General features: G+C 43.3%; 2 protein-coding genes across 42 annotated transcripts in view; one reads left to right on the top strand and one right to left on the bottom strand.

Moving 5' to 3' along the window:
- CCDC88A (coiled-coil and HOOK domain protein 88A) overlaps positions 1-307 on the bottom strand; it is a 63,481-nt gene extending 63,174 nt beyond the window's left edge. For 17 of the 39 annotated variants that reach the window (XM_086874493.1, XM_086874501.1, XM_086874528.1 and 14 more), the window contains exon 1: positions 57-241. The gene's annotated coding sequence lies outside the window, so the exon portion shown is untranslated. Of the gene's footprint in view, positions 1-56 lie in introns of all 39 variants that reach the window. The other 22 variants (XM_086874551.1, XM_086874563.1, XM_086874543.1 and 19 more) reach the window with 6 other exon arrangements.
- CFAP36 (cilia and flagella associated protein 36) lies at positions 254-26,773 on the top strand. Of its 3 annotated transcripts, XM_086875067.1 has the most exons (14): positions 254-362; positions 1,576-1,693; positions 3,147-3,243; positions 4,699-4,846; positions 16,497-16,850; positions 20,283-20,347; positions 21,260-21,361; positions 21,750-21,864; positions 22,805-22,892; positions 23,556-23,607; positions 24,467-24,593; positions 24,836-25,005; positions 25,407-25,568; positions 26,261-26,773. In XM_086875067.1, the coding sequence occupies exons 5-14, from the start codon at positions 16,550-16,552 to the stop codon at positions 26,345-26,347; spliced, it is 1,269 nt and encodes a 422-aa protein (XP_086731193.1). In that variant the 5' UTR covers positions 254-362; positions 1,576-1,693; positions 3,147-3,243; positions 4,699-4,846; positions 16,497-16,549; the 3' UTR covers positions 26,348-26,773. The 3 variants fall into 3 exon arrangements, with proteins under 3 accessions (XP_086731193.1, XP_086731194.1, XP_086731195.1); XM_086875069.1 differs by lacking the exons at positions 254-362; positions 1,576-1,693; positions 3,147-3,243; positions 4,699-4,846 and having other exon boundaries at positions 16,177-16,594; positions 16,668-16,850; XM_086875068.1 differs by lacking the exons at positions 254-362; positions 1,576-1,693; positions 3,147-3,243; positions 4,699-4,846 and having other exon boundaries at positions 13,978-16,850.
- Positions 26,774-27,866: the final 1,093 nt, after the last annotated feature.

The raw sequence follows: 27,866 nt of genomic DNA, 5'->3' as shown, positions 1-27,866 counted from the left end.
GCTGCCGCGGCACCAGCTCCGCTCCCCACCCCCGTCCTCCCCAACTGCGGGGCCACCTCGCCTCAACCAGCGCGACCGCGCCGCATCGCTCGCCCCGTCCTCGTCCTCCTTCCCTCCCTGCCTGCCTCCCGCTCTCCCTGCCCGGCGGCCGGCCCCAGCGTGCGGATCCCTCCGCCCGGAGCCGGGTATCCCTCCGCCGCCGCTCGGGGATGGCGGCGCGATTGGAAAGGGGCGGGGCCGCGGCCAAACCGCTGCAGGACTCGCGCCCGGCGCGCGCGCGCGCGCGATGCGGCTGCGGACACCGCTCAGCCTTCGGTGTGAGGGGGAGAGAGCCTCGTCCCTTCCCCGCGCCGGGAATAAAGGTGCCCCTGAGCGATGATAATGCTCTTCCAATCCCCCTTTTGGGGGTATAGAGGTCCTCGAGAGGGAGATGCTCTTCCGTTCCCCTCTTGTGGAATAAAGATGCCCGTGAGGGGAAAACTCAGCGCGGGAGGGATATTCTCCATTTCCCTTAATAGAATAAAGATGCCCGTGAGGGGAAAACTCAGCGCGGGAGGGATATTCTCCATTTCCCTTAGGAGAATAAAGGTGCCCGTGAGGGAAAAAGTGTGGGAGGGAAAGGTGCTCTTTCATTCTTTTTTGAGGAACAAAGGTGCCCGCGAGGGGAAAACTCAGAAGAACCCAGAAGAATAAATGTGCCCATGAGGGGAAAAGCACGTGAGGGAGGGAGAGGCTCTTCCAATCACTTCTTGCTCAATGAAGGTGCCGTGAGGGGGAAAGGGCGGGAACGAGATGCCCGTCCTTTCCCGTGAGGGGAAAAGCGTGTGAGGGAGGCAGATGCTCTTCCACTCCTCTCCTAGGGAATAAAGTGTTAAAGTGCCCGTGAGGGGAAAACTCATGGCAGGAGGATATTCTTCATTTCCCTTAGGAGAATAAATGTGCCCGTAAAGGGAAAAGCACGTGAGGGAGGAGAGAGAAACTCTCCCGCTCCCCTTTGCGGGTGCCGTGAGGGAAGGAAAAAGCGCGGGAGGGAGATGCTCTTCCTTTCCCCTTTGAAGAATAAAGGTGCGTGTGAGGGAGGGAAATGCTCTTCCATTCTCACCTGAGGGAATAAAGATGGGGGTGAGGGAAAAACTCGGCACGGGAGGGATATTCTCCATTTCCTTTAGGAGAATAAAGGTGCCTGTGAGGAAAAAAGCACGGAAGGGAGAGAAAGGAGGAAGGGAGAAGCTCTTCCATTTCCCTTGGGCGAATAAAGGTGAAAACTTGGCGCGGGAGGGAGGGCGATGCTCTTCCATTCCCCTCATATGGAATAAAGACGCCCATGAGGAGAGAAGGGTGGGAAGGAGACGCTCTTCCATTCCCCTCTTGAGGTATAAAGACACCCGTGAGGGAAAAGCTCGGTGTGGGAGAGAGATGACTTTCCATTCCCCTCTTAGGGAGTAAAAGTATCCGTGAGGGGAAGAGTGTGGTAGGAAAAGATGCTCTTTCATTCTCCTTCGGGGAATAAAGGTGCCCATGAGGGAGAAACCTCAGTGCAGGACTGAGATGTTCTTCCGTTTTCCTTTTTTTGAGAATAAAGGTGCCTGTGATGGGGAAAACTCGTACCCTCAGGAGGTGAAATCCAGAAGCAGGGCAGGTTTTCCCCTCGGGAAGTGGAATCTAGAAGCAGGACAGGTTTTCTCCTCAGAAGGTGGGATCCAGACACACCCATATTAAAGTAAAATCCAATTTTCTGGAAGGGTTTTGTGGGAAGTCAGAGGATGACAAGCAGTGTGCTGACCTGATCCATTGTCCCTTCTCTGCGCCTTCTGCTACTTGTGCTTCCAGTATTCAATCCTGCATTAATATGCATGGATATATCTGCTTAATACATTATGTGGTTCACTGACAAAGCATTTTAAAAAATCTCTGACTAAATCCAGCTTCTCTTCTGTGTGTTATAAATTAAATTGTGCCAGCATTTTTTTCAAATACCATTAGTTTTGCACACTCAATTAAAAAAAAATCCCACAAAACATTGCAATAGAAGTGACTGAAATTAAGTGCTTTTGGAAAAAAAAATCAAGTAAAAGTAAAACAGATAAGGTTTCTCTTAACCCAAATAGTGGATACTCATTTTTCCTAATGTCCAAGATTGGGGAAAAACACAATTCCAATTGTGACTTGTTTCCCATGAAGAATACCTAAGTAACAGATTAGAAAAATTAATTATGGACTTTGTAATATTAGTCTGTCTTTTGCATTCTAAGGATTTATTTTTTTGATTTAGACGATGTTGCATAGTTAAATGACTTTGATTCTCACAGTTTTATTATTTCAGCAAAAAATCATGGTTTTCCCTCCCAAACCAGATCTCTAGAGTGAACTCAGCCCTCCTGTGAAACAAAAGAAATAAGAAAGGGCAAAGGAAAACTCTGCAGCCTTGGTTCTGAGTAAGAACCTGGTGATCCATGGGTGAAACAACTGCCAATAAATTCCCAGCCCTTAAAGGCAGCCACAAAAGCATTTTTGTACAAGCCTGACCAACCAACCGCTCCGCTCCCTGCATCTGGCAGCAGTCTGTAAACATGCGATTGTGCCCACAGAGCCATGGAACTTCCCTGGCTCATCCCCTTGTTTCTTGCGGGCTCTAATTAGGCAGTAATGACTTTGGCATAAAGCAATTTCTAGGAATTAGAGCCCAGCCAGTAGAAGTTGATAGCCCATGTAGTAGTAACAGCAGCTGGCTCACAGAAACCATTTTATACTGAGATTCCCTAGCATTAAAAATTGAATTAAATGGTTTTAGATGTTTTTGCTTCCATCCACATCATGCAGTTGGCCTGTGTGCTCAGCATGGCTGTTGATCACCGTTCCTGCAGGAAGACTGCTATGTTTTAGATATGAAATGCACTGTCAGCTGTTTTATCTCAAGATGATTTACAGTTTCTTATTTCAACTGGAGATTAGTACAAAATAAAATTTCAGAAAAGGTATCCAGATGCAGTCAGAGGAGTTTTGTTTTCAGTTTTTGTTTGGGTTGGGTTTTGTTTCCTTTTTTTTTTTCCCCAAAGAGTAAGAGCCCTGAAAACCTAAAAAGAAGTTTCTTCTAATTAGCTGCCACTTTGTCCCACCAAGTGTGAGAATATTTCCCTCCTTTTCAGGTACACACAGACACGCACCAGGATGAACCGCTGCCAGGGCAGATGTTTGCAGTGGAGTCAGAGCCAGAAGAACCTGGACTGCAGCCACCTCAGCGAGGTGAGACAACTTGCCCTAGGACAGGAAGCTGTCAGCCTTTGATTGCTGAGCCCTTGTTTGACAGACAACCCTTAAAATGAATTAAAATGTTTGTCTTTCGGGTTACTTCTCTGATCCCGAACTGAATACGGAAGGGTTTCATTTTCAGCGTAGCTGTTGGGAGTCCCATGAGTATTGTTCTAGGAAATACTTAGAAGTCACAGCTCTACAGGGCTGCATTACTGTAACCTGCAACTTGTGATATATTTGGCTGCATTGTTTTAGCACTTTTTACCTGGGAAGGCTCCAAAAAGAAAGTTCGATGACTGCACTTACAGTGGTAAATCCCAGAAGCTGAGGAAGTTGACAACTGAAGTTAGCTGACCCAGAAACAGAGAAGAAACATTATAAAACTGAAGTTTTAATAGTTTTAACTATTCTAAGACTGTACATTCGGGAATATTTTGGAACTAAAAAAAGTATCTTTTTTATAATTTGAAAAAATGCATAGAGAACAATCTTGTTCTTTCACATCTCATTTTCTGGAGCAGCACTATCAGTATTTAATACAGAGTGTGGCCTACTGCTTCTGACAAAACAGATTTAGAGATTACCTTGTTGTTTGAAGTGCAGTATTTGACCTTGTACAGGTAAAGCTTCTTTCTTTTGCATCCCCCATGTACCACAAAGACTCTACACAGAAGACATGGAAATTACGAATGATCTGTGCCTAGATCCCAGATCTACAAATTACAGAGTTACTTCATCTCAGTGAACTTTTTCTGCTCGTGGCATCACTTCCTGTACCTACTATTAGCAATTTTTGCAACTATTTAGCAACTTTTGCTATTGCAAAAATAAAAATTGAAAAATAATATCTAGAAAACCCTGATGCCTTGAATCCACAGACAGCAGGAAAGTGTGACCATGTACAGCCACACTTACCTTGCCAGGGTTTGTCCAAACCTTTCTGGTCAGCCCTGCCTGCAGTGAGCCAAGGGAGGGGACAGTTTGGGGAGTAGATGACAACCAACCTGCCCTTTTTAGCTGATGCAAGGCTCGGTGGTTTTCTCTTCCTCTCACACAGCAGCAAAGGAAAGAGGTGACGCTGCTCTCGCCGCCGGCTCTGCCTCCCAGTCAGCACTGCTGGGTTAACGCCCTTTGCCTGATGGGACTTGAGAACACGGGAAAAACAGGGATCAAGTATGGATACAGGGCTATGAAACCACAGCCAAAACTGGAATGTTCTGGATAAGTCAGTGTTTAGTGAGAACTGCAAGCCAGTGACAAGGACAGCCACCTTCTTTGTCCTATTTGCTCCTGGAGAATCCCATTTCCCTATCAAACCAAGACTATAGGAATAGATGGGGCAATAAAGAGTAAGGGCACTGAGGGGCTGTGCCTTCTTAAGTATGGCTATGAATTCCTAAAGGTGCCACAAATACAGCAGACTAAAAGTTACTTTTTATCTCACAGGAGTGGAAAGAAGGGAAAATCCCTCTCTAACATTAATAAAGAACTGAAAATTCCACAGCAGTTCTTGAAGATTTCTTCTGTGCTACAGCGTCTGCTCTGATGTGACCAAAATTCCCCATCAACTTTAAGGGAACTTCCTGAGAAAATTGTAAGTAACCTCAAAATGAGGGTATTTTGAGTGAAAAATTAAGAAGAAAACAGTAGGGGCCTGGGCAAAGTTGGTGGTGTCCATTTAAAATTTTTTACAGATCCCAGACAGTTTGTGTCCAATTGTAGCAAATAGCAAGAAATTGGCACAGAGACAGCAAACAAAGAATACCCTGTATAGGTACCAGTGTCAAATGCAGCAGAATTTCCTGTCAGGCACAATGTTCATTGCAAGAACAGCTATTGACCATTTCTAGCCATGCCTGCCTAACATATCCACACTCTCCTTGGAGGACTACATGGATTTAAAAGGTGAAATGGATTTAAAAGGTGACTACAGTATTTAAAAGGTGAAACACTTGGTTAAAGTGTCACATTTAATGCTGGGATTCATCTGAGGAGGGAGGAGCCCACAGCTTTTTGTTACTCTTCAATCAGTTGGACTGGCAGGAAGAATGTTACTGTGGCAGGCCAAGTGATGTGATCAGAAATAAACCAAGTATTTATCTTGACTTTTAAATTTAATAGCTGTTCCTAAGATTTTTCATAGGTTTTAGACTCTTAACAGTGTATCAGAGAAATACACCCTTTCAAAGAAAATTCATTTGAACTAAGCATTACAATTCAGCTCTTTTTCCTGTTGAGCCAATAAAACATTTATCCGTTTCCAGCTCTCATCTGTGACCTACAAGGCTGTCTGATAACGCTGTTTGTGAATTTCCCTTTGCTATTTGCTGCATATAAAGGAAATAGGTTGCTGTTTTCCTAAAAGCAAGCATTAAGTATTACAGCAAGAACAGCAGTTACCAGGACAATGGCTTTGGTACTCACTTTTGTTGTGGCCAGTGGAGTGAGACTGAGCAAAAGCTCTTGCTGACATGCCTTCTGTCAGACAAGATCCTGCCAGTACGAGCAGCGTTTCTTCTGAACTGGGTCAGAAAGATGAATTACAGAGCACGCTCTGCATTTCCTCTGATGAGCAGCAAAGTGCAGCCCAGGCTGCTCATTGTTAGCAGCCACAGCTGCCTGGGGATCTGCAGATCTTAGGAAAGCAAGACACTGGAGTTGTATCAATAGCACTAGGCCATCTCGGATCCCTGATGTACAGAAATGTTGAGCTGGTTTTCTTCTCTGCTGTTTTCCTTCAGCATGGAGCACTCTCCCCATTCTGCTTCACAAAACAGAAGAGGTTTTGTATCCCTGGGAAAGACTTTTGTACCTCTTAAGACTCCATTTGCCTCAGTTTTGCTTTATTATGACATCAAGCTTGCTTTCCTTCACACAACACCACGTTCCCGGTAATTGGCTCCCTGTCCTTTGCCATGGACTCTTGCTGGTGCCTCCCTACTTTCACCCACGTTTTGCAGTCTCGGTGTCACTTGACCCCAGTAGCTTGGGCAGTGCTGCCATGAGAGCCAGATTTCTGAGCTCAGGAGAGGTTATTAAGTTCCAGAGCCCTGCATCACCTTTGATGTTAGCATGTCTCATTAGAGAGGCATTCCTCAGCAGCTGGAGGTGGATCTTCCCAAGGTCAGAAAATAATGAACTGGGTGGAGAACATTTCTGTCCCTGAGATTTCCATTTGTGTACGTTGACTTAGTTATGAAAAAAATATACAGCACTAAGAATGCAGCTGTAGTAGAATCATTTCTGTTCAAACCTTTTCTCTTCTGAGCTCCCTTCCTCAGGATTATCCTATTCACCTTTATGTTTGGTTTTACCCCTGGTTATATGTCAAATTATTTACGTCTGAAAACAGCTTTTCTCTCCATATATATGGAGAGAAATACCAGTGAAACAATTAAAAGCTTTTAAGATATCCCTATTTTGCCTTTGGGAAAATCATTTGACAAGCTAATAGAACAAGAAAACACAAGTTATTTACAGCATCACACTAAAAAGACTGATATTAAAATAGATGAACTAATTAACAGAAAAAAACTATAGGTCATGAAAAAGTAATTAATGCTGGATTTAAAAAATGGTAATTATACTTATTAGATAGCCTTCCTGATGAAGCTTCTTGAAAGAGGGTGGATTCCTGAGTCACCTAAAAGTGGGAAAAACCTACTCACTCACAGCTCTTTCAGACACCGCTGTTGACTGCAGGACCCTTTTGTTTGCACTAAGTCCAGAGGGTCCAATTCACTGTGACACCAGCTGAATTGTGAATTTAATTGGAGATGAACACAAAATTGGGATTCTTGCCTATGTTCATCTCATATGCCATTTTTTTCCCCCGAAGTCTACCACCCTTTTAATTTTCTTATTGAAGTATTTTTCTTTACAACAGGTAATTTTTCTTCTGCTAAAACCTACAGTGATACCTTTGGTCATTTTATTTAGGCTTTTCCAAACCACTGTCATCAACACCTATTTCCTGCCTATCCCTTTCCAGGGCCTAAATATCTCCCTTGGTGGATTCTTCTTGCCAGCTTTATGTACCTACAAAATGCTCTATTTTTTCCTAAGGTAGTCATACAATATTGAAATTCTTCATGATTCTTACATTCCATTCTGCAAAACATTTTCTGAATTAAGGGTCAGGGTGCAGTGGCTGAAAGGTCAAAGGATGGTTCAACAAAAGACTAAATTTCCTTCTAATTTCAGAGTTATACTTAGATGTCAATTGTCTGATTTTTTTTTTTTTTAATCTCTTACAAAGCAATTTAACACACTCCTGATTTTAATGCTTAAATTAATAAACAATTACTTAAAATTACTACAGAATCAGGGTGCCCAGGAGAGTGGTGGAGTCCCAGTCCCTGGAGGGATTTAAGCCATGCAGATGTGGCACTTGAGGACGTGGTTTAGTGGTGGTCTTGGAAGGGCTGGGGGAACAGCTGGACTTAAAGATCTTTCCCAATCTAAAGGAGTCTGTGATTTTATTTTATTTTTAAAATAACCTGGGTAAGATTAGAATTCTGATCACTGTGAGTATCAGTCTTGATTTCAGTGCTTGATAATTCTCGTGTGGGCTGGAAAAGGTTTATTTTTTCTTAAGGTTATTATTTTTAAATATTAGTAACAGGTCAAAAATATATAAAATATTAAAATATAATAGATTTATTTAATACACAAAGTAGCAGATTGTAGTCCTTTTCACACAAAAAATGTTCTACTAAAATAATGAATAGTTTGACATTTATTTCTTCCTGCTATTATGATCTACAGGACATTTTTGATCCTAGAATTAGTCCACCTTAACAGTCTGCCTTAAAAGGATGAGATTATTCAGCTAATTCAGGCTGTATCTCTGCAAAAGGAAAACACCTTAACAAAGAATGGTTTGTTGCTGACCTGCAGCTGGTTATGGTATTTCATCTGAAAGCCTATTTAAGTCCTTAATGGTAACATTTATTCCCTCTCCCTCAGAGGAGTATTTTACAAACAAAATTAATTAACGAACGAGGACAGCCAATTTTGTGCTACAGTTGAGGCTGACAGTCACCCAAAAGGGGTGTTGGCAGTAATAATAATCATTATCCCGAAGCATGGAGAGGTCTCCTGCCTCTGCTGAGATCCCTGCTGGAGCTGCAGCTCCCAGCCTGGGTGCCTGTGCAGCACAGAGGACACGGAGCTGCTGGCAGGAAAGCAGAGGCTGCTGCAGAGGGCTGGTGTTCTCCTAGTGGAAATAGCCCACGAGTAACCTCTGACTCAAATTTCCCCCCTCTGCTCCCTGGAGACTTCCCCCAGTTCATCCACACTTCCATTAAAAAGACGACTGACATGCTTCCTGCTCGTGAGGCTTTTTTTAACATTTCAGAGCTGCTCCTTCCACACTGAGTGGAAATACACATTGCAAATGATTCATATTGACTTGACTTCATAACTGCTCCGAGCTCAGATCTTCTGCCCTGTCTAGTTCTTTCTTTTACTGCTTCTGTCCTGATGCAGTTAAGTGGAAGCAGAGAACAGTGAAGTATTGGGAGTTCTGCAGTTCCCTTTGTACCAGCGACATGGACTGTGTTGAAGAAATTAGTCAGGCATTTAGGAACTGCTAATCCTTCTTGTGAAGAATACAAGGCTTGTTTCTTCCAAGGAATTCCTCACTCAAGAGCCCAGGACACAGTTCAGTTTTACCTACTAAATGTTCTTGCAGCAAGACAAAAACAGCAAAAATAGGTGTTTAATGTATACCTGCTAATTTTTCTTGGGCTGCTTTGTGATGGCGTTGTTATGATAGATAATGTATTTATATGTCTGCTCTTTGAACAAGTAAAAATTGTGCTTGTTAAGAATGATAACAAAGACAACTCCAACTGGTCAGGAAGGTTAACAGTATACAAATGTAGAAATAATTTCAGTTCAATTATTGTGGGCTTGGGAAATGGACACAAGCAGTAAGCTTCCTCCAAATTACCAGATGAATTCTTGCCACAGGTATCTCGGATTTCCCCATCACCATGGGTTGTACTTCATAACCTGTAACAGCAGGAAAGCCACAACATCACATACAGTGACAGTTTATTTCCCCCCTCCTTTTACACGCCAAAAAAGTAATGGTTGCAAAAGAAATACGAAAAGCAATGAGACAGGTAAGTCAACTAACCCCCAAATTTCTAAATAATGACCTTTCCTACTATGACCCTATTTTAAGTGAAAGTCAAAATTCTATCAGTAGGTATTATATAACTAGATTTGCTTTATACCAGAATTACAGAATTGAAGCTCCTTTGCCTTATGTAACACTTATTTTAGCTTATTTTTAACTGTGACTTGAAAGACACCCTAGGAGCTCCTTAAGCTTTTTTTGTCAGGCTACTACAAAGGAAAATCAAGATGAAGCAGCACCTCCTCTACATTGTGCTCAAACCAAGAGTGCCCCCATGAGGATTTTATATATATATGTATGTGTATATGCATAGGGGTGGACAGCTTGAGGGTGACCGTTCAGCTACAGGGGAAATTAAATTCAGTACTTTTTCCTACAAATGAGGCACATGGTATTTCTACAGATTTTTTTATTAGGCTGATGTGGATCCAAACAGGCCTTGTTGCTTCCAAATTTCTCTGTCATTTTGGCTAATCCTAAAACTACGTAATTGAAATGCCCACCTCCACAAAGCAATAAAAAAGTCTACCAAACCTTAACAAAAATAACAGCGATGGTTTGCAGTAAAGACCAACATAAATTGCTTTGATTCAAAGGATAAAAATGGGGAAAAAATCCTCAGAAATAATGGCAGGCAAGAAATATTTCAGAAATAAACAAGATTTGTTATGATATACCACATTATGAGCAGAAAAGGTGAAAGCATGTTAAAACAAAATTTCCCTGACATGGAAAAAGTATAAGAGGAACAGCATATGAGAAATTCTGAAAGTGTCCTGTATATAAAATCTCATAAGAGAGCTGCTGATTTGAAAATCAAAGAGTTGCTTCTGTTCCAGGGTGTGCCCACATAGGGGAATGGAACAAATGAACTGTACTGGGCTCAGTTACTGCTGATTGGAACGATCTGGATCCATAGGATGCAGTCAGCGACTGGCACGATATCACACAGCTGCTTCTGCACAAAGTGGGGGTTTGAAGGCGAAGTGAGCTGCTACTGCCTTTGATATCGATGCCTCAGAGCTGTACTTCAGTTTGCAGTCCTCCTGGTGCTCTGCCACCCAGCCTGCCTCCTCAGCAGCCCAGGCAGCTTGCTCTGGGATCTGCTGTCACCCTTAGAGCCCCAGTGTCCTTTGTACTGGCAGCACTGGCGTTAGACTCACAGAGCCTTATGCAAGGGACTGGCCGAGCCCTGAGGAGCAGCAAGTGCTCGAGTGGGCCTTGATAACAAATCTCTCAGCCCTTTTATCTGCCAGCTCTCTATGCCTGTGCACACCCAGAGATGCAGACCTGCAATTGAGATGTTGGTGATTATCTTGTGGCTGTGTGCCATCAACTTTACACTTCACTCAATATGCACCTGAAAAAAAATAACCCTTGCCCTGTGTATCTCCAGTCACTTGCTCCTAACCAACCCAAACGCCACCCAGCCTGTCACAAACTGTCACCTTCTCTTTCCAAGCTCCCTGTTGTGACTTCTTAGTGCCAGACCTCCTCACTCATGTATTTTGTGGTGAACAGTGAAGGCCTGGCAGAAAAACCCACTTAATTCATTTGCACCTTTTGCTCAACCCTTATCTCATTCCTTCATGTCGGTTCAGCTTCAGAGTTTGCTACTCTGGAAGTACTTCTTTTTCCCATCCATTATTCCCTCTGGCACCCTGGATTTACAAATGAAAACCCTACCACAGAAAGTGTTCACTCAGCTAAACACTTTGTGAAGGTCAGTTTGAATCACTCCATCCTATTATAGATTAATACACAGCACCACTTGAGACCTTCTGGAGGCATTTTCCAAGTAAACTGAATGATGTTTCATCCCTACAAAAGCTTTCAGGACATATTTTTCTCATATAAAAGTATTCTGGCACAAAAACGCATACAAACAGCAAGGAGCCAGTAATATTAATACCAAACATGCTAAACTCTATTTATTTCAGTGAAAACCATGTGTATTTCTGCAGGGAATGTAAAATTGAATTTCAAGTACAGGAAGTGCTCTATTGCTACTCTGGCACCACAATGCTGAGCTGCTTTGTTGTTTGCTCTAAAATAGTAAACTAAGCCTGTCCAGCCAAGCAAAGTGTCAGGAAGGAGCCTTCTAACCCTAGCTCCAAAATGGATCTGGCTGTCTCTTGTCAGCTTTCCCAGCAAGCACTTTTTCCTACTTTATCAGAGTGAACACATTACCAGTATTAAGACTCCCAGCAGAGCCTTAAATGCAATTTCCAACCTCCCCCCGACCCTTGTCCTCCATCCAACTCCCCTCATGGCCTAAAGTCCTGCCAGGAATTCTGCCAAGAGTGCAGGAGCACGGATTAGCTTCACCCTGTGAGCCTCAGAGCCCAGTTTGCCAGCCCACCGTGGGCATATGCAAACCAGCAGAACTCCAGAAAACCTCGCAGAGAATCATCAGGGCAAACACTTGCGAACAGACACTGAGCTCTGAGGGGCCAGTACCAGGAACTGGCTAAGAAAACATCACAGTCACCACCCCCAAAAACCCCAGCCCTAAGACAATAAAACCCCAAGAGCCCTAACCACCAACAAACAGAGTGATAATCCTGGTCTGCCAAGATCCCCAAAGCTCCTTCATTTTGGAGACAGCGGTTTATCCCCAAGGCTGTCCAGTCAGCCTTTCTCCCTGCAGGCTACTGAAAACAAAAGCTCATGGCTGACTTCTGACCCCTTCAGCTGAGAGCACGTGTGGCTTTCACTCCTCTCCAGAAGGTAGAGCTAAGACTGGACAGAAAAAGCCAGGGCAAAAAGCTTTGTGCAGTGGTAATGTCTCACTGTCTGCCTTCCATTGCCAAACTAATTTGAAATCACAATTTTGTGTACTACTTATTTCACCTCATTCCCCGTCTTTGTTTTCTACAAAATCTAACATTTCACACACTTGATATATTTGGCAAGTTTTTCAAGGTTAAAAAGCATGAGCAAGACATGCAGGGGGTGCAATGACAGCATAGCCCCCAGCTCTGAGCTCTACTGTGAGGTAATCCGTGATTCAGTCACAAAATAACTCACAATTACACACAGCATCATTTGATAATGAAAATTCTATAAAAGCATAGTTGCCAAATTGGTTATTTTTTAATCTTAACATTAAAGCACAAGTAAAAATCCCATAGTCCACAAATACGAACTGCTTAATAAATAACTCATGGTGCTTTCATAAAAATCAACTATTAAGAGTTACAGAGCCTAATGAAAACCATGCACACACTGGAATCCTACAGTGTCTCCTCCAAGTAAGAGCAGGAGCAGCCCTGCTTACGCTGCTATCATTCAACCTGTTCATGAAGCTGTGAAAAGCTCCACTCCTCATCTCTCAGCTCTGGTTTTTATGCCTTCCTGAGGTCACACCTACTGGTGTGGCAGCTGTATCCAGATATTCAGGGAGATACAGCTCAGCAGCCACGTCCAGTTCTTCCTCTGCTCCAAACAGAGCCTCTGCGATGAGCCTGAGGAGGTGGCACCTGAGAAAATAGAAAGGAAGTAGCACACAGCAAGAGGGAAGCACCACAGCAGCACCTCTATTCTCCCCAGTGCTGGCTGTGGTGGCAAAACCCCTTACTGAACCCCTCACTCCAACCTGCAAGCTGCTGGAAGGCCAATGGCAGCAGTGAGGAGAGTTAATGGGGTGGTGTGAGGAGTCTGCGATTGCTGGGCTCAGATCTCAGAACAAGTGATCCTGTGTCACCTGAACACGGGCTCCATCACATCAGTGAGCTGGGAGAGTGAGAGTGGAGTCCCTTCTGCCCCTGGCAGCCAGATAACACACCCTGGAAAATGGGATAAGCTGCTGCTCTCCAGCAGATGCACTCTGCTCACCTAATTTGTGTAATTCTTCCAATATCCGACTTGCTACAAGTCCTATACACCTGAAATCCATGGAATGGGACAGATGAGGCTCTGTACAAAGCACTTCCATCTGTATCTCCATGGAGGTATTTTTATCTTGTACATCCAACTGATTTTTCTGTTTCAGCAGCAGAAGGCACAGTTTCTGTGAGGCACTCCAGTGCATTGTCTTCCTTGGGGTTTTTCTTTGGCTTTAATAATCAACAATACGACGCAATTAGCCAAAGTTCTTAGGGGCAACTGAAACATGTGGGTAATAAAACTCAGAAATGCAAACTCCAGCTCTTCCCCAGAGCCCCCAGAACCAGCACTTTGTCTGTAAATGCCTTCTTGAAAGCCAAGCCCTGAGGTAACACTAAATGACTCAAACCAAACTCATGTCTCAAATAAATTCTCTCTTGCACTGTGCAGTTGAGGAAACTCCAAGGCTGGGCAGCCTTCAGATCTCTTCTAGTCCCACTCCCCACACAGCCCCAGGTAACACTTCAGTAATCCTAATATTGAGGAGCTGTTTTTAAGGGAAGTTCTGCAAAGAAATTAAAGATGCATAATTCTCACAGTGGTAAAGCTGAAGAGAAATTGAAACGAGAAGTCTTTCTGCATAGCTTTCATGACTCTTGGCTGAAGATGTTAGAAGCTGGACTTGCATAGAAAGTTTCCTAAGCTCAGAAATAAAGATATTTCCCCCAAATCCATAGGTAATATTTTTATTTTTTTAAACTATTATTATCACGGACTTGTGGCAACCACGTTCCCTGACTCTCTCCCACTCTTATCGTGCAACAAATAAAATGCCTATGCATCTGCCAATTTATTATTTTACTATTTCTAACCATCTCATACCCTCTGATACCATTTCATACCCCACAGATGCGGCCTTTCCTGGTTCAGTGACACTCTCCACTTCCAAAGAAAGGTCACAAGGCTTTTTCTTTTTCCTTTTTTTAACCTGCTCATGGCTGCAGTACTCCATGCCAGAAGAGATTAGAATAACAAAGCTCACAGGCTTCAGATCAAACCACAGACTTCACCTTGCTGCAGTTCATCTTCCATCAATAGCAATCACCTGAAATAGGACAGAAAAATCTAAATCTTTACAAGGCTTTTAAGAATTCAAGACACCACAGGAAAAAAAACAATGGTAAAAGCACTGCAGCAATTACTGAAACACCATGTGTGTGTAGAAAATCCCTATGAAAAGGATACATGGGAATAAATCCTATTGTTGCTAAGTAAAGAACAAAATTCGCTTCAGGAAAATACATGAAATTTGGTTTGTGGACAGACTTTTGGATAAATGTGTGGGTAAAAGGTGCATGGTTTGTGGCAAGGCTATAAATGAAAAAATAATCTAAAAAACAGAGAAGAAAGAATATTCTTGTAATTCTATCATCTCTTATTTTCACAGGCTATAAAGAGAAAGCATTAGATGTTGGACACTGGAGATGCTTTTAAGATTAGATAATTCAGCAAAGAAGCATTATTATAGGAAAAGCAATGGCATATGCTTATTATTAGATAATTATATTAGGAATGGCCTCTCAGGCAGAATGGATTCTGTGAAACAGCCTTACATTTGTATAAAACCTTCAAGTCACAAGAGAAAAGAACAGCTTTATAAAATGAAAGAAAATGACCTAAATAGGAAGATCTTTACAAGTTCCTGTAGTAGCTCAATATCCCAAAGGGGAGGAAAATGAAGAGCTCACAATTCCTTACTTGACTTTAAGCATTTCTTCAACGTGTCTGCATTGCTCAGAACCAATTTCTCTCCTAGTTTAGCTTTGACTAAAGTACAGTGGAGTCCCTGAAGTATAGCATATTTAACCAAAAAATCTCCACAATAAATTGTTGCAAATAAACCCAAACTGATTAGTATTTTAATTTTCAACCTTTTATACAGAAGTCACGTTTAATTTTATCTACTGGACTGAAAGAAAAGGCTTTTGCACCACAGGTTTTCAGAAGCTTGAGCTCAGTGTTCTCTTTGAGGTCAGATTTATTAAAAAAAAAATCCCTCCCAAATGAAAATCTATGAAAACAAACTGGAAAAGTTGCATTAAGTTTACTAAGGTAAAAATATGTACAGCTGTTGCAGCAGTAAGATTATTACAAACTAGGTGGATGGGAGAATTAAAGCCTAAACAAAAGAGTAATTAAAAATAATAATGTTTAACTGTAAATCTGTCAAAACATCTGAAGTAGCAAGAAAATCAAGCAAGAAATGCTTTTTGTGGCTCAGACAAGGGAGCAAGTGAATATCCTGTCATACCACTGATGCTCTCAGACCACAAAACTGGCGGTAGAAATGGAAGTGGTGAAAAATAAGTGTCCTGCAAAAGGAAAATTTGAAGTTTTTCCAGTGCAGATTCTTATTTAAATGATGATCGGGTACTTCTCTGCAGTTCTGAGGGCATAGAATTGTAACTTTTGAGAAAAAATAGCGAGAAAATAAATCAGCCTTCACCTTCACTGAAACTTTGTGCAGGTAAAATCTCATTAATGGCTACAAGGGCTCTTGAGCAAGAAGCCCAAGGCTGATGTAACAAACTGGAACTGCCACCACCGTTTGTGGGCATTAAAATCTTTCAAAAAGGGTGAAGAGATTCTTTTTTTTTTCTTTTTTTGCACCAGTGAGGAGAGCAATCACCCACTATTAGAAAGAAGACAAATTAAAACATTCGGAAAAACTTTTCACTTGGTCAGCAGCGCAAGAGATGAGGATAGTAAGAGAAATTAATTTAGTGGAGAAAAGGAATATGCCACCACCACTAACCTTAAGAAATATCCAAATGATTAAAACCTTCTAACCCATTGCCTTGCAAATTATTTCCTAATTCTAGCTCTGTAGGGTTTCTGCAGTATCGCTAAGTTAAATATTATCCGTGTTCTTGCCAAGGCCTGATGAGCTATTAACATTTCAATCAGAGCTTCAGCTGCTAACGAGGAACACGCGAGTTATTGTTTGCTCCACAGCGTCACTGCACGCCATAAAACAGGGCATAACAGGAATTTCCCATCATTTGGAGCGCTTTTTTACAACATTGAAATGTAGAAGCCCGAGCTGGACTGTAGTGTGGAAGCGTAGGAGAGGCGCTGGAAGCGCCCGGCACCTCCGGAGGGCACAGGGCCAGCGTCCCTCCTATCCCGGCTATCCCCAAGCACAGCCGGGCCGCCCCTTCTCTCCAGCCTCCCCTGCAGGCTCTGATCTCCCTTCCTCCTTGTGCAGGAGCCGCGGTGCCGCTGCCGGAGGTGCCGCTGCCGGGGGTGCCGCTGCCGGGGATGCCGCTGCCGGAGGTGCCGCTGCCGGGGGTGCCGCTGCCGGGGGTGCCGCTGCTGGCGATGCCGCTGCCGGCGATGCCGCTGCCGGCCGCCCCGTCCCCCCGCGCCGCTGCCGGAGCGCGGCGGGAAGCGAAGCGCAGGTCCCGCCCCGTGACGCCGGTTTCCATAGCGGCCGCGCCGCCGGCCATGGCGGCCGAGGAGGAGGACGACGTGGAGTGGGTGGTGGACACGATCGCCGGCTTCCTGCGGGGACCCGCCTGGTCCATCCCCATCCTGGAGTTCATGGAGCACAACTGCGAGGGTGAGCGGGTCCCCCGAGGCCACCGCCGGGTCTGTCCCGGCCGCGGGTGTCCCCCGGGCCAGCCGGGTGCCGGGAGGTGCCGATTGCATCCATTAGCTCGTCCTGGGATTATGGCATGAGCTTACGGCTCACACCGAGCGAGCGCTGCACCCTGCGGCTCCTCGGACCCCGGCACGGCCTCCAAGGCTCTCCCAGGGCCGGGAGCTTTCCTTCGGAAACTGCTCTGGGCAGCCGAAGGCGCCGTCTGGTCGGTGAGACAGAGGAGGAGAAGGCCCAGAGTTTGACTCCTGCAATTATGTGGATGCTGTCAGTTAAGAGGTGAAAACCCCTGAGTTTTAGTACCTCGCAAAAATGATGGTCAGCACTGGCAGCGATTACCGGGGACGTTTTGTGGGTGATCGTGTGTGTGAGTTTAGCTCGGAAGTAACTCCAGTTAAACTTCCATTTCTCCCTTCGTCTTCTTGAGACGATCGAGGCATGATTTGGGGAGCAGCCTGGGTAAAGTGGAAGCGCAGGCAGTGACGGGGGCGGGCCGGGATTGCCCTGCAGCCAGGGGAGGCCTGTGCAGGTTTGTTTCTGCAGGGAGGGAAGGAGGAAACAGACTTTCTGATGTAGACATCTGGATAAAATACTTCTGCTGCTTACAGAACAATTTCTGCTGCCAAAAAACACCTGGATGCTTACAGTAGCAAAGTTAGGAGAATTTGGGCAAGTCTGAAAGCAGTGCCTGAGCCCTCTGGAAGAACAAAACCAGCTTTTATTTGTGATTCCTGAAAAAAAAAAAAAATTGCTTCTCAGTTTCTCCCCGAGGTGTTTCTACCCCTGAAACTTTGCATGAGGAACGATTGTCGTGAGTCCGTACGCCTTTCCCTCTTAAAACTGGGAAAAGAGGAAGGGAAAACTCCTGGAGCCTTCACAGCTGGGAAGGGTTAGAGGAACCTAGACTGGAAGTTTTCTCCAGGGAACTCTGCCTAAACTTGGGGTGGGCCAAACATTCTGGTTATCCTGCAAAGGGTCTGTGTTTACCTATCGAGGGAATTGATTTATCCCTCTCAGGAGCAATGATCCTTTCTCCTTAGAAGGTTGAGGGGAATTTACTGACAGTAAGAAGATTTGTGGAACCGCTGTAAATTTCCACCTAGTGTGAGGCAGGCGTGATGGTCACTTCCTGTTGTGCTGATTCCATTGCTGGTTTTGTACTGACATAATTTGTCAGGACAGAGTCCTTTGCATTCCCAAAACATTTGATCTTTGGGCTGGACAAGCAAATTGACAACAGTCTGATTAACTGGCAATAATTTGTGATTCCTCGAAAATACAATTTGGATTTTGGTAATTAGTATGTGAGGAATTTACTTTAGAGCCACAGTTACTTAGGCCAAGTCCTTGCACTTCAACTTGTAAACTTACTGTAATGTTTTTCTATCTGTTAGTAAGTGTTTGCTTTCTCTCTCTCCCTCTTTCTGGGAACTTGATTAATTTTTTATAGCTTGATTAATTTCCTTTTACATCAAACTGAAATTAAATAGACGGGTGTGTATCATCCCATTCGAGGGGTCCTAGCCAAGGTTTTCAGTTTTAACAGGAAGATAATGAGGGTCTCCCAGGACATCTGTGTCCCCTGGCTTGTTTTCATACTGTGGTTCTTCACATCTTTACTCCCGTTGGGCGACCAAAGACCGTGGCAAAACCTTAAGGAATAATGACTGCGTGATTCAGGAGCCCTGACTCAAGGAAATCCAAGGTCTCTGTTCCAAGTACTCCTTAAAGCCACTTAGCTGAGAGGAGATGCTGACTGCAGATTGCTTTACTTGGCACTCGACCTCATCCCGTTGTGCCCCGAGCCTGGGGACAGAGCACGGTGTGTGCCAGCTTCCCACTCTGCTCTGCAGGAGGAACCTCCCCTGGCAGTGCCAGGCCAGCTGTCACCGAGCAGTGTCACCCCTGTGTCACCCCTGTGTCACCCCTGTGTCACCCCTGTGTCACCCCTGCTTCCCAGGGCAGGAAGGGTAGGGAAAAAGGGGGCAGAGAAGCCAAGGTAAAGCTGGGAGGGATCCCCAGCCAGGAGGAGACAACACAGGCTGCCAAGTGTCTCCACCCTCCTGAGTTTGGTAATGTGGTGACTGCCATGGAACTGAAGTCTATAATACCTTCCCTCCCATTTGAATTTAATCCTAGATATTTGTAAACATTTTATTTTAATTTCTTCATTTGAAATTTTGCCTTGAGCAAAACCCACTAGCAGTGTATGTTTTCCAAAGCATGATTAAAAAGCAGATTTTCCTCTGCTTTTGGGGGACCTGAAATGTGTGATTTGGTTTCTGTCATTGCACTGCTGTGTTAGGAAGTGATGTTGCTTTAGGAAGTGCCACCTCAGCTCCCACTGAGTGTCCAGGTTTGGAGTGGTGTGGCCTCATGGCTGGAAAAGATGTTGGATGCCTTCAAAAAGTCACTGAATTTGTGTGAAGGTTGCACTGATTCCACAGGCATCACCACCATCGGAGATGTCACATGCACATGAGGAATAAATCACACACCAATTAAAGCAGAATTCCCATTCCTCAAATGACTTCAAAGGATGTTCCTGGGAAGTGACTTGTCCAAGTGCCTAATCTTGAAGGGGATTGAAGCAGTCTTATTTCTAAGCCTCTGCTTTAATTTCCAGGTTTTACATTACCTCTCTTAGTTGTTGGCATGAAAAAAATGTAAATTAACCCCCTCTCCCCAACCTTAGTTTTCAGTTCCTCTTATTTTCTGCTTTTTCTACATATTCTGCAGCATAGAGATCATGAGCTTAGGTAGTTCCAGTCAGGGATTTTAATATGAATTTACATCAATATGATTAAATGGCCTATAGTATAGGAATGTCCATTTTTCCTAAATCAAGATAGATATAATTAAAATATAACTTAATTGCAGCACATTTCCTCTTTGGGTTTATCTGGTTTTGCAGGCAGGGACTCATTTTCCTGCATCACCTTGGCTTCTCACTACATGAATGACACTTCATAAAAATTGTTTAAGTCATTAATAAATACATCTTCCATGTAAACAGATGGAGAGTGAGAAATTTCCTGCTTGATGTATCTTCTGCCACCAGAACCTTACACAGGTTCATGGGGTAGCTCTTATATTAAAACTTACTTTTTAGTGAATGTGTCTGCTGAATCCTCAACTTGCTTACAAGTCTATTATGAAGACACATTTTCCCAATATTAAATTATGCAGCTTAATTCCTTTAATTATTAATTATCAAAAGTACACGCTTAGCCTGAGTGTGTGGAAAAACACAGGAGTTTTATAAATCATGGCCTGTACTTTCAGTGATTTAATATATTACCCTGTAAAGGTTAACCTTGCTATTTAGGGTGTAAGTTAATTTGTGGTGGTTTGTACACTGACAGCAAAATGTTTCTTCTTCCCCTTCCTCAGTTTTCGATGATGAAGAAGAAAGCAAGTTGTCTTACACAGAAATCTATCAGGAGTACCAAGCTCTGGTGAGCATTATTCACTATATGTGGTAAATTTCTAAGCAAAACCATTTAAAATGCTAAATGAGTATTTAGATGAACTTGTGATTGGGTTATTGGGTTATTTATTTATTGGGTTATTATTGTTATTTAGGATTTTTCCACATTATTTAGAAATCCTGTGAGTTGTAGTTGTCATATGCATTTTTCTGCCTAAGACCAGGTACATAGAAAAGAAACTGTGACACAGTCATAGCTCTTAGGCTGCTTTACATATTTTTCATTAAAATTAATATATCCACTACCTTCAAGATTGTATTTATAAGCTTGATAATGTTATTTTCTGACAAGTTAAAATGACAACCAGCAGGATGTCTGAGAGCACTCACAACTTTTATTTTGTTCGCTAATGAGTCTGGGAAATCTTTTGAATTGCCTTTCAATTATCAGAAAAAAACAACAGGAGATTTTTGGAGTTTAAATACCTATAAAAGAGTACATGCAGATTTCTAACACTTTCTGTAAGGAGGCTGGGGAATACATGATATTAAAAAGCTTTGATTGAATAAATACAAACCAACATTCATTTCTGCTCTGACCCTAAAGGCTTTCAGGCACAGACTGGCAAAAAGCCTTCTACTTACATCAAAAAACCATGAGGATACTAGCCAGGAGTCTGGGGAAAAGGTGCACAAGTGAAAGCCCTGGAAACTGGAGGAGATACATTAAGGAGTAATCAAATTTAGCAATAAAAATGCTCATTTTGAACATTGAAAACAAATAAAGCTTGACATCAGAAAAGTCATTTATGCTACTGTAGTGATTTTCCTTTGAGTTTATAAACTACAACATCAGCAGAAAAGAATAGACAATCATGACAAAAATTCCTAAGATTCTCAGGGAAAAACCTTAGAAGGTAAGGCTTATACTTTCTTACAGGTGGAGAGATTACTAGAGGACTACCTTAAGGAAGTTGGAATTAATGAGGAGAAATTTCAAGAGGCTTTTTCTTCTCCTCTTGCAAAGACCCACACCTCCCAGGTATTTGCCTTCATTAAGGAATGTATGGATTTCATTCTTAGCTTGATGTTTTTCCTAACACAGCTAGCAGGAGATGAAACCTGGAAAAGTTTTTGTGGTGAAACTGTAATTTTCAATTGAACTGCAACTGTAAACTTACACTGGGAAACCCAATTTTGTCATAACATTATAATATTGTCATTATGTTACTGCTGACATAACCCCCCCAAGTTATTTTCCTGACCGTGAGCTCTTCTTGTATATCTGGAAAAATAGGCAGGTAGGAGAATGAAATACAGTTATTAAAAACATGTTCCCCAGAATTGAAAAACCCAGCTCATTTCAGTCAGACCGAGCTGGTTAGGATTTCAGTGGGGGTTTAATTTTGTGCATACCTTTCCTCCCACAGGCCATTCTGCAAACTGTGTTGGCAGCAGAAGATTTTAGACTATTTAAAAAAATGATGGTACAGAAAAATATTGAAATGCAACTGCAAGCAATTCGAATCATCAAAGAAAGAAATGGTGAGAAATGATGAACAGGGGGGTTCACTGCAGGTTTTTAGTGTTCCTTTGATGACTCTTTAAGCCATTCATAAGTGGATGTGGAATGCTGGTTCTGCTTCAGTTCAAGTTGTGGGAAAACATCCAGTTGCTGGTACTGGGACAGGGATTTCATTGCTTACTCCTTGGCTTGCACTCTCAGTGACAGCTGTCTGTATTTTAAAGTGGACAGAAGTTCAGGTCTGTCTCAATTCCTCTGTGAAACCTGCCTGAGTTTGCTGTTGCAGAATTTTGGTGATGAGTCTAAGTTAGAGCAGCTCCGTTTGAGGAGCAGTATCAATAGCTGGAATTCTGCTCCTTGCAGGGCAAGGATGGTGTGGTGTCTGCTGTGCCTACTCTGAAAAATCCACTCAGAAAGCACAAGTTAGGGTGTTCATCATGCTCACACATGCATGACAAAGAAGATGGCAGAGAAAATAATCCACACCCAATTTTGCTGCTCTGGTGATGCTTCTGAAGGGATTTTAATCCCACTCCTTCCTTCCTTCCTTCCATGTCTTTAGTTTCACTCACTTCTTAATCACTGTGTGTTTTTCAGAGGATAGTTTTTAAATTTCACCTTTCATATAACAGCTACATTTGTGAGTGGTTCAGATGGCCATGGCTGCATTGCAGCCTATGGGAAATGTCACATAATGGTCAATGCAGAGTTTGGATTAACCTTCGATGTCAAAACTTGCATTGCTAGAAATCTTTGCCTTTTTCCTACCAGAATTTAGGACCTTTTCCTCTAGGATCTAGGACCTTTGTGGAAACAGTTTCAGAGGAAGAATTACATGGCTTTGGTTTGGTGAATGTGATTTTGTGTTTGTGAGGTTTTTTTTTTTAAATTTTCTTCTCTGCCAGTTGGAGCACAAAATCATTTTCCACAGAATAATGCATAAATCTCGGTGTTTTCCAGGTGTATTGCCTGAGTGTTTGACAGAGGGTTCTGATGTATTCAGTGAAATTGAACAGGAAGAAATGAAAATACTCAGGGAGGTTCTAAGGTAAGAAATGAATCAGTCCCACTTTGTACTTTCTTTTAAAACATAGCTCTGTAGGACCTAACTCTTCCAGCCTTTTCCAGGGAATTGCCTTCATCTTACAGATAACAGGAACATTCTTGTCAACACCCCACCTGAGGGAGGATGGGTGGTGCTGGGCAGTGGGTGTGCTCAGGAATGTTGAAATAGTGAGTGAGAACTGTTGCTGTGATCTGAGTACAACTTCGGCAGATTCTCCCCCACTCCCACCTCACAGACACAAAAACAAATACTACCAGATAAATCCATCCAGGTTATGCTATTTTCCTTCTGGATTCTAGAAGTACTTCCCTTCCTGTCTTTAAATTAGCAAATTAAATTAAGGGATAGATAAGTCCTGGAAATTCTTACACAATTATTTTAGCACGAAGATAGTTGAGGACAGTGGGCTCTTGTGTGTTTATCCCAATTATTTATTTCTATTCAGACTTAAGTCATGGAAATATTTTGGATACTGACAAATTCCTTGTAATTAATTAAATTACCTTGTAATTAATTCCTTGCAATTAAAACAAATTACCTTGTAATTGCTTTGATAGTCCTCTTATATTTAAGCAGTGTTTAATTTCCCTGAAAATCACTACCTGTGAAGGAGTTTTGAGTATTAACTCATGTTTATTGTTACAGAAAATCGAAGGAAGAGTATGAACTAGAGCAAGAGAGAAAGAGGACTGAAGAAGTGAGTATCTTACCTTTGTATGTGAGTTGTGGGGAGGGTTAAGAAATCCCCTGACACTCTGTCCTGGCTGTGCCGTGTGTTCCATCAAGGCAGTATCCCACAGGAAGCTCATTCCCTGCTCAGCACCTGAATCCTGAAATCCTGCTAACGGGTGTCAACCTTTCAGATCCAGAGAGCGGCAGAATTGCTGATATTGTCAGGATCAAAGAGCCTTCAAAGTGTAAGCTGCTTGGAGATGACAGGGCAGACAATCCCGCAGGAATTACCCTCAGGATCACTTGACAGACAGTGTAGTTACTCATTAAGTGTTCACAAGACAGAACTAATCACCAGGACCCAGAAATCCTCTCCAAGAGACCATCCCTTGGTGTCCATCAGACTAAGCCACGGAGAAAGGAAACTGAATGTAAAGGGGGACTGGCCAAATAGTGCAGTCATGGCAATAAAGCTCCCCTTGACTGGGGAAACAGGCAGGTTTTATCCAAATCTCTACAGACCACTGAGAATATCAATATTCTTGATAAACAAGCCAGATTGCAGAGCACCCAGTCAAGCTGACCTGGCCAGAGAAGGTGATAGTTAGGGGACAGTGACGCATTTTTTGTTAAAAGAATGTTTTAACACAAAATAATTTCATATTTTAATGAATGGTGCGGGGTTCTAACATGAATCAGATGGTTGATCAACAGCAGAGACAATTTCTAGGCAGAAATTCTGAGAGAAGGGTTGGATTGTCTATGGTGTAAACAATGCAGTTTTAACTGGGAGTTCTGGGAGATTCCTTTGTGTGGACAGTTCAGTACCTGAGGTACAGTGCCAGGAAATGTAACACTTATGTTTATTTGTTTTCTAATTCAAGGCACGTGCTAAACTCAGAGCTCCAGATGTTACCCACAATTTTCCAGGAGACTCGAGAGAAGCTGTCAAAGTTAAGGAATCCACCGAGGGAGCTGAGGATTCTGAAGAAACCCCAAAATGCCCATTAGGTAATTTGAGGGGGAGTGCAGTGCTGAGTGGGCAATGTGATGCTGGTTTTAAATGATTCAAGAGTCCACTTGTATCAAGATTTTAAGAACTTGGCTGGATAAGGCTGTGAGCAAAGTGTATTAGCTCTGCAGGAATGCCTTCCAACATGGCATGTTTTACTATTCCATGATGTTCTGTTCTGACTGATTATTTCTACCTGATGTGTTTCTATTCTAATTGTTTTCTATGTAAAATTATTTAGAGGGATCTCATCAATCTACAAAAGAAGACCCCAAACCAGTTTGCCCAGTACAAAAAGGAACTGAAAACTTACCCCAGCCCTCTTGTACCAAGGGGAAAGAAGACACTAAGAAAAGGTCTGCTGGGAAAGGTTCAGAGAACACAGTGCAAAAAGCTGGGGTGAAAGGACCTGTAAGTTAAAAACAAATAAGAAAAAAAGGCCAAATATAGAATTAGAATGGAGGATTACATGTAGAATATATATTTAAAATAGTATTATATTTAAATACAGAATTTCTGTAATTGTAATGAGGTGGGTTTGAGTTATTTTGGATTTTTTTAAAAACAAACATGTAAACACTCATTCACAGTTTAATTAGTACAAAGTTCAGCTCATGATTTCTGGTTTCAGACTAGAATTCAGCATTTAGTCCTTTGGTAATTTCTTAGGAGACAGCTCTGACTTGAAGCCTCAACCTGGATCTGTTTTCACCTGGCAATTTTGGAAGCAAATAGGATATCAATGTGCTTTTCTTGCACAGGATATTGATATAAAAGAATTAATTTCAAAATTTTAATTTTTTTCCCCCCAGGATTTATCAGAAACTGAAAAGCAGCAGCTGAAGCAACGTGAGGATTACCTAAAGAAAAAACGAGACCTGCTGTTGGCTACAAAGAAAGAATCAAAAAATAATGCACCACCACCAGCAGCAGCAAGCACTGACCAGAAAGAGGAGGAATCCCCTCCCAAAGAGGTGAAGCACTTTCATATGAACCCACAGGTGCTTTCAGTGCAGGTGCCCATGCTGCTCAAGAGTGGGAATGGGCTAAAAAGAACAAGGGGGGAAATATTTCCAAGTTACTGGTTTTGCAGAGGCTTTGGGCTGGAAGGTTCAGTGATGAAGTTGGCATTGATTGGCTTTGGCATCATCAAACCCTCCTGATTAACTTCAGTTTCTGAATGGATAAAATGCCAGTTTGCTGCTAGTCTGTGACCAACTGTTTGGGCTCCTCAAATCTCAGGGCCTTTTCTTTTCCAAATGCTTGAAAACTCTCTCAAAAAAGAGGAAAATACTAAAATACCTTAAAACCCTCTTACATTACAAAACAATGTAGTAACTATTCTGTTTCAAACCCAAAAATCATTACTTTCTTTTATAGAGCAAGTACTTAAGGGTGTGAACTTAAGTCCAAGGACTTTCTGTTGCCTCAAATATTTTTCAGAGTTTCTGTGCATTTTATTATGCTCAGCAGGTGCCCCAAATGCTGGTGACTGGGGAGCCTTCAGGACAATTGCTCAGCAGGAGCTGCAGTTGGGGCTCCCAAAACAGGGATCAGGGCAGTGGGAGAGGGTGGGCTGATGGCAGGAGCCCCATCCACACCCCTCTGGTCCATGGTGGGGGATTGGTGGTTGCTCACTGCAGTGTTGTTTTCACTCTGCTTTTAGGAAATGTCAGAAGAGAAGCAAAGGCTGCTCCAGAAGAGGAAGATGCTTGCAGAAAAGCTAAAAGAAGAAGTAATTAATAAGCGGTAGTTTTAAGAGGCTCATTGCTGACCCCAAGAACAGAAGGATGTTTTAGAGTATCAGTAAGTGAAGGGATTTCCAATCTTGCACTGGGATTTATAGAACTTGCAGACAAGCAGCTCAGTAGCTGGTAACTCCCTATTGCAAAGGCCACACCATGAACACTCATTTTCCAGAGTGCTGGAAACTCCCTGACTCTGCCCCGCAGCGAGGCCGTGCCAGCACTGCAGAGCACAGCCCTGCTCCAGCCCTGAGCCTGGAGAGCAGAGGCAGCGATGGAGAGCTGGGAAAGGAATTCCTGTGGCAACAGCTCCGAGCTCAACATTTTAACTTTTCCATTTCAACAGTGCAGAAGGTGGTTCCTTTCATTAGCCCGTTATAAACAAATGGCTCTTTTCAGCTGTGCAGTGTAATAAAGTCTGGTTTCACAAGGAAGTGTGCACCCTCGACCAGCTCATTTGTGAGAAAGCCAATGTACCTTGGGAGTCAGGACACTGACAAATTAACCCCAGGTTACAGTGGTTTACAGGCTTTTGGGGCAGCTGCCCAGTCCCCAGGTCCCAGTTTGCAATAAATGCAGCTTTAAATAAAAGGAGTTGCTTTAGTGCAAAGCTGAGGCTGTTCCCAGCGATTCACTGCCAGAGTAGCAGAAACCTTTAAAAAAAGCCCTTTACTGGGTTGGCTGTGTCAAATTAGAAGAGAGGAAAGAGGTTGCCCTTTGGCATCACCTCACTGACTGCCACAGCAACTCCCAGGAAAAGAGACAAACCCACCCATTTGAGTTTCATGGAATTTTTATTAAAATAGCATTTGTAACTGGTACACGTTGGCAGATGTTCTGTTCTTGCCCCAAAAGAGTGGCAGTGGAATTCCAGGCAGGAGAACAAGCACAGCTGCCCAGGAGAGCACACTGGGAACCAGCACTGTGGGGTGCCAGCCCCAGGGAAAGGCCAGAGAGTGCTGGCTGTCACCTTCTCCCAGGACTGCAGGCTGGTGTTTAATGGGATCTCTACTGCCACCGCACCGTCCTTTCCTAGGAACTATAAAAATTCATGACATTCTTGGTTTTGCTGTGGAACACCTCCTGATTGAGTGTTTTTAAAGCTCCTGCTGTACTGCAGCAGTGTGGGCGTGCTGGGGAGCAGAGCAAGGACCGGCGCTCCTCGGGCTCCCCTGGAGAACTCGGCTTGGGAGGCTGCTGGAGAATCGGGAACGTGGCTCCACGCTCCAGCTGATGCCACTTCTCCTCCTCAGGTGAGCCAAGGCACATCCCAGGTACCTGCTGCTCTCATGGCCTGTCAATCTTCTTTACTGATGGAGACAAAAGAGCCGCTGGGAAGCAAAGCAGCTCAAGGGTGAGCACACGAGGATGGTGCTGCAGCTTCTCTTTACCAGCAAACACCTCCTTGGCTCCGGGGCTGACGGGTGGTCCCCTCAGAGTCCTGTGCTGGATGGCCTGGAGCTCTCCAGAGGCACCACCACTGTCCCCAGGTCCAGCAGAGCTCCTACGTCTTGCTTACACATTGGG

The sequence above is a fragment of the Cyanistes caeruleus genome, chromosome 2, assembly GCF_971803275.1.
Source record: "Cyanistes caeruleus chromosome 2, bCyaCae1.hap1.1, whole genome shotgun sequence".
Lineage (NCBI taxonomy): Eukaryota > Metazoa > Chordata > Aves > Passeriformes > Paridae > Cyanistes > Cyanistes caeruleus.
Note: the sequence above shows the minus strand (reverse complement) of the source record. Positions and strands in the feature narration are given on the sequence as shown.